Source organism: Olea europaea, chromosome 16, assembly GCF_002742605.1.
Source record: "Olea europaea var. sylvestris chromosome 16, O_europaea_v1, whole genome shotgun sequence".
NCBI classification, from domain to species: domain Eukaryota; kingdom Viridiplantae; phylum Streptophyta; class Magnoliopsida; order Lamiales; family Oleaceae; genus Olea; species Olea europaea.
The window spans coordinates 6424767-6431789 of NC_036252.1; the positions used below are offsets into that span (position 1 = coordinate 6424767).

Below are 7023 nucleotides of genomic sequence, written 5' to 3' on the forward strand. Positions count from 1 at the left end.
CCGTCCCACCATCGCGTCTCAACCGACTGCTGCCGCCAACACCGCCACCATTGTCACCATGGTGGGATGATTATGACTACGCCAAAGCATTTTTCTAACAAGATTCTTGCCCTTGAGGGTTCCCGTAAGCCACCAACTATATATGACAGAAGAATTATTCTACTCAACACCACAGTCTTGCATAGTTGGATTTCAATTAAACATTTTATAAATACAGATTTTTTCTACAGAACTTATACAGAAAGATAGTTTTCTTCCTGTAATTGGCTATTGCCAAAAACAGTTTTTTAGCAATAGAAAATCACAAGAAGAAAGCTATTTTTTCTATATCAATTCTGTTAAAAAAAATCCGTAGTTGCTGATTAATTGATAAAATTTTTAAACTTTCTATTTATGACAAAAAAAAAAAAAATCCTGTTTGAGCCTCAAATTTTTTTTTTCAAATTCATTTTAAACTGCACGTTTTCTTTTAACTACACATTCACCAAAAAATCATTATTACAAAAACTACTCTTCCAAAATGAGGCTCAAACAAAAGGTAATGTGAAGTTCATTTCTTGCATTCTAAATATTAGATATACAAACATAACAAGGGGTGTAAAAATGGGTCGACCTGCTGAGACATGGCAATGCCTGCCCAACACTTACTCACAAGATAAGACATACTAATTAAATCACGTGGTATTGTATTGACACTTCTATATTAGGTTGAGTCGAGCTCTATAAACCTACTTAAGTCAGGGCATAGCTCTCTGGGCTGACGAGATCACACTCTCTATTGGTTTGCCTTTTGTGGTTATTGACTTTTCTAGCTTTGAATTCAATGGCATGGGCTGAGGTAGTCTAACTCGATAACTCCCCTAGGTAGCTTAGGGTGACATAAGCTCAATAACAACATACTTGTCCGATCGAGCTTATGGATATAAGCCTATGTTTAGCTCATTTTTATAAACAGTTATAAACACTCAAGCAACATTTTAATTCACACATTTCTAAGAACCAACAAGTACTATTTACTTATCTATAACCCATTTGTATCTTTTTATAATTTAAGATTATTTGTTTGGGTTTCGACTTGGTCACATTTCTTACTTTTTCTAGACGTGTAGTTTGCGTGAGCTTGAGGTATCTAAACAACATCTAATACAGTTTGGAAACGCTAGAGTCTGTTCGTCAAAATCCCGCAAGCGTACGAGTTCATTGTACAAGTAATCATCGTGATGAGAGAGTTATCGTCCCACAGAGAATAAGGATTAATTCAAGTATATTTGATATATTTAAATTCGTGTTTATAACCGAAAGACGATCAATGAATAACTAACTAATTTTTTTTTTATAACTAGAACTTATGGAATCAATGAAAATTGGTTTTAAAAAAAAAAAAAATCAAATGTGCGAACGTATTGGATTTTCGATGTCATTGATCAATTCTTAGTTCTAATTCTCAACTAATAATGGTTATCTTAATTCATGCAAGTGCGACAATCGATAATTTCACATGTAATTATTATTCTTTCTCCAGATATAATAAACCTATGGTTACCACGAGACGATCTTATTCCTAGTCCGAATTCATATGACAAACATACATTGACATTTAGGATTATCACATAAGATCGCACACGCCACAAATATTATTTCTAACATTTATTGTTCGTGTGTTCCAATAATAATGTTCTACCTATCGTGAGTTTTCTAATACTACGAATAAGCAACTTATTATCCTAATGGTGCGCAAACATTAAAACAATATAAATAGGCATATTACTAGAATCACAACACAAGAATTAAGATAAAAACACAGGTCTCTAATTAAAACTAAGAATTCAACAATTTTGTCATTTATCCAATACATGAAATTATTTAGTCTAACATAATGTTGGGATTAAACAAATAAAAGTGGAAAGACATCACTGAGATTTGACGACAAGTGATTAATTTTCCAATTAAAGCTGCCTTTTCTTCCAATTTTCAGCCTTCTACGTGTGTAATTCTTCCCAATTTTTGGCTGCCAGTATACCTTTTTTTGTTTGTTGGGTGTACGTATATAACTTCTATCAAAGGAAATTATTACAATAATCTTGGTAATGATGTTGTCAATACTATTGAAGGAAAATGAAGCAATCAATCGCTAGAATTAAGCAAATCAGTATTGCTGATATATTGCTGGAGAAATCTGCATAGATAGCAAACAATTTACAAATTTGATTTAGCCTTTTATAGCTCCTAGAATCATGGATTTTCTATATGAGATTTGTCCTGTATTTTTTGTATATAAGTAGTTGAAGATCAATGAATTAATACAGAGCTTCCAATTCTAATTATTCTACAAATTGTTCATGGTATCAGAGCCAAAAACCTGCAAGCCTTGAAATTATGTCTTCATCTTCCAACCAAAATAAAGAACCTACTCTTGGAATTCAAGCCTTCCACCAGTGCTCTAGCTTAATTTCAGTTAAACTAAGCACATTAAATATACTCTTATGGCGTTCCCAAGTCACTCCCTTAATCCGTAGTCTTGGTCTGTTTCATCATCTTACTAGTGATGAAAAACCAAAAGAGGAAATCGAAGATGACGAGGGCAAAAGGAAGCCAAATCCGTTGTACCAGCCATGGATTAACAATGATGGACTACTTTCTTCATGGCTTCTTGGGACCATGAAGGAAGAGGTCATGAGTTTAATTTATTGTGAGGCTGATATCGCGTATAAGATCTGGACTAACATTGAAGAACAATTACTTCCTGTAATTGTGGAGAAAGAAGGACTGCCGAAAAATATGCTCATGAATATAAGAAAAGGGACAAAATCCCTTGATGAGTATTTGATAGAATTCAAGTCAATCTGTGACAATCTCGCTGCCATCAAGAAGCCAGTTTCAGACAGCGACAAAGTATTCCAGTTCGCTCATGGCTTGGGTAAAAAAATATAGGGATTTCCGAACAGCCATGCTTACCAAGCCTCCATACCCTTCATTCAGCCAATTTTTATTAGCTTTACAGGGGCACGAACAAACTATACTTTCACTGAGAGAAGAAGAGAGGACATACTTGGAACATGCACAAGCTTATTTTGGCCAAAGAAGTCGTGGTCGAAATGGTCGTGGTGGCAGAGGAAACTTCAACTCTCGAGGCGAGGGTTTACTCCAGTCGGAAGATACAACTCTCAAAATGGTGGAAAATTTTTTCACACAAATGCTGGACCATCAAACAACAATACAAAACCACAGGCCAAAAAGGAAAATCTTGTTGAACAACCACTCCAACATCAGATTAATCCCAGTGACAAACTTACTTGCCAAATTTGTGGAAGATCAAATCATACTGCCATTGATTGCTGGTACAAGTTTGATTATTCACATCAGTCACAATCTTCCTAAAGCTCTTGCTACATTCAATCTCAATGCTTCAAACGATGAGTCATTTTATGCAGATTCTGGAGCTACTTCACATATGATAAATGATGCAGGTAAGTTATCTTATATTGAACCATATAGAGGTAATGATATGATTTATGTTGGAGATGGCAATGGTTTATCTATATCTCATGTTGGTAATGCTCGTGTTAATACAAAAGGAGGACAATTAAAATTGAAAGATGTTCTTGTGGTACCTGATTTGAAAAAGAACTTGCTATCAGTTGGGAAATTTACTAAAGATAATTCATGTTCCTTTGAATTCACTGCAACTAGATTTTTTGTTAAGGATCAAAATCAAAGGGTGATCGCGAAGGGGCATAAGCAAGGTCAATTATATGCATTAGATGGAGTTTTTCAAGAGGCTTTGAGTGCAATAAAACAAGGCAGTACATCGTCTGCTATTTGGCATCAACGGCTCGGCCATCCTCATTCAAAGTTACTATCTTTGTTAAAGGAGAAGAAGGCAATTGATATCACTCGTTGGATAACTCAACCTTCATTGTGTGTTAGTTGTCAATTGGGCAAAAGTTGTAAACTGCCATTTAAAAGATCAAATAAAACTTCTCAATTTCCTCTTGAAAAGATACATTGTGATCTTTGGGGTCCAGCCCCATTGCCTTCTACTCAGAAATTTCGATTTTATGCACTCTTTGTGTATGTCTATACGCGATTTACATGGTTGTATCCTTTAAGACGAAAAATGGAATTTTATGATCAGTTTCTCAAGTTCCAGAAACTGGTTGAAAATCAGTTTGATAGTCGAATAAAAATATTCCAATGTGATGGTGGGGGTGAATTCAGCTCTAATGCCTTTACTGAACACTTACAGAATTGTTAGATAGAATTGCATGTCTCTTGCCCAGGAACTCCTGAACAGAACGGAGTTGCAGAACGAAAGCATCGGCATGTAGTCGAAACGGGCTTAACAATGCTCTTTCACGGAAATTTACCTCTAACATTATGTGCTGAACTCTTTCTGACTGCTGTATATTTAATAAACCGTTTGCCATCTGCAATGTTACAAAATGAAAGTCCTTACTCTAAACTCTACAAGCGGCAACCTGATTATAATAGCTTTTGGGTGATAGGGTGTCATTGTTTTCCTTCACTGAGACATCAAAGCAGGTCCAAATTTTATAAGAAAACTTATCCCTGTGTTTTCATTGGGTATAGTCCAATTCACAAAGGTTATCGTTGTCTGGAACCAACATCAAGAAGAGTTTACATTTCACGACATGTTGTATTTGATGAAGAAACCTTTCCTTATAAAATGAAGCCAACCACTGCAAATTCTTCTTCTTTGGTGCTGTCAGAATTTACTTCATTGGATGAATGGATTGATGACAAATCAAAGTTTCTAGGTGATCATTTGCCAAAGACTGATACTATTTTTCTAGGAAATGATGATGAGACAAAAACATTGAACAATACTGATATTGGTGAAATATCTAACCAGAATTTTATAGAACTAATTCCAGGAAATTCAGATGTCATCAATCTAGCAGGTGAACCTTCTCCAAGCCATGATGATATCTCTGAAACGTGCAACAAAAATTCCACAGATTTGATTTTGCAAAATTCAGATGCTATCAATGCAACAGATGAACCTAATCCTAGCCATGATGTTACCGAAATGTCTGAGCAAAAATCTACAGATTTAATTCCACAAAATTTGGAGGTAGTCAATATAATACCCACTACAGATGTTCGCGTTTGACGTCGTCCAGCGTATTTGAATGATTATGTGGCACTTGCAACTGACAAGGAGTCTATTCCATTGCCACCAGAGCCAAAGACCCTTCGATCAGCTCTCAAAGATTCACGATGGATTGTTGCAATGCAAGAAGAATTGCAAGCACTTCAAAATAATGATACGTGGCAGCTTGTACCTCGACCAAAGAATGTTAACATTATGGGTTCAAAGTGGGTCTATCGCCTTAAAACTAAAGAAGATGGATCCATTGATCGATTCAAAGCACGTTTGGTAGCTAAGGGGTTGACTCAGGTATGTGGTGTGGATTATGATGAAACCTTTAGTCCAGTAGTCAAACCGACTACTATCCGACTTGTTATAGCACTCTCTCTCTCCTTTGGCTGGACTATGAGACAACTTGATGTTAAAAATGCATTTTTGCATGGAAATCTAAAGGAAACTATCTACATGGAACATCCACCTGGTTTCATTAATTCAAATCTGCCAAACCATGTTTGTTTATTGAAGAAGTCATTAAATGGATTAAAACAAGCACCCCGTGCTTGGTTTGATCGACTCTCCCAATTTTTGCTTCACCTTGGTTTCTACTGCAGCAAAGCAGATCCATCTCTATTCATTTACCACACTAATGATATTACTGCAGTACTACTAGTGTATGTGGATGATGTTCTCCTTGCAGGCAACAGCAAAAATTTTCTTTTTCATTTAATCACGCAGCTTGGGCATGAATTTGCAATAAAAGACCTTGGTAATTTGCATTACTTCCTTGGCGTGGAACTTAAATTCTTCAATAGAGGTGTTTTTCTTTCACAATGTAAATATATATAAGATCTTCTTCGGAGAACTAAGATGTTGGAAAGTACTTCAAATGCCACTCCTATGACCCTTAAAGAGAAGCCTACATCTGTTGATGGTGATCAAGTGGACCCTTTTGTTTTTCGAAGTATTGTTGGGGCTTTGCAATACCTTACATTCACAAGACCTGATATAATTTATACAGTTAATCGGGTATGCCAAAATTTTAGCAATCCTACTCTCGTACATCTAAAGGCAGCCAAACGAATTTTGCGATATCTCAAGGGTACTCAAAATTTGGGTTTAAGATATCTCTGTCAAAGTCCCATATCACTATATGGTTCAGTGATGCCGATTGGGCTGGCTGTCCTACTATACCATGAAGCACTACTGGTTATTGTGTTTATCTTGGAGCTAATTGCATTTCATGGAGCTCTAAGAAACAATCGACTATTTCTTGATCAAGCTCTGAAGCTGAATACCGTTCCATGGCATCCACAACAGCTGAAATTACATGGTTAACATTTTTGCTACGAGATTTGGGTGTGTCACTCTCACGGCCTCTTCAATTGTTTTGTGATAATATGAGTGCATTACATATGTAAATCAATCCAATATTTCATGCCCCGTCAAAACACATTGAACTCGACTACCACTTTGTTCGTGAAAAAGTTGCTATGGGAACACTTGTAACTCGTTATATTCCATCTTCCTCTCAACAAGCAGACATCTTTACAAAATCATTACCTAGAGATGCCTTTACTGTATTTCGAAGCAAGTTGGGTGTTCATGACCATTCTCACTCCAACTTGAGGGGGTGTATCAAAGGAAATTATTACAATAATCTTGGTAATGATGTTGTCAATACTGTTGAAGGAAAATGAAGCAATCAATCGCTAGAATTAAGCAAATAAGTATTGCTGATATATTGCTGGAGAAATCTGCATTGCTGATATATTGCTGGAGAAATCTACATAGATAGCAAACAATTTACAAATTTGATTTAACCTTTTATAGCTCCTAGAATCATGGATTTTCTATATGAGATTTGTCCTGTATTTTTTGTATATAAGTAGTTGAAGATCAATGAATTAATA

At 35.8% G+C, this 7023-nt stretch overlaps 1 protein-coding gene across 1 annotated transcript; it reads left to right on the plus strand.

Annotated features, from left to right (window-relative positions):
- Positions 1-5980: 5980 nt before the first annotated feature.
- LOC111412552 (uncharacterized mitochondrial protein AtMg00810-like) lies at positions 5981-6448 on the plus strand. Its single transcript, XM_023043487.1, has one exon. The coding sequence runs from the start codon at positions 5981-5983 to the stop codon at positions 6446-6448; it is 468 nt and encodes a 155-aa protein (XP_022899255.1).
- The last annotated feature ends 575 nt before the right edge of the window (positions 6449-7023 follow it).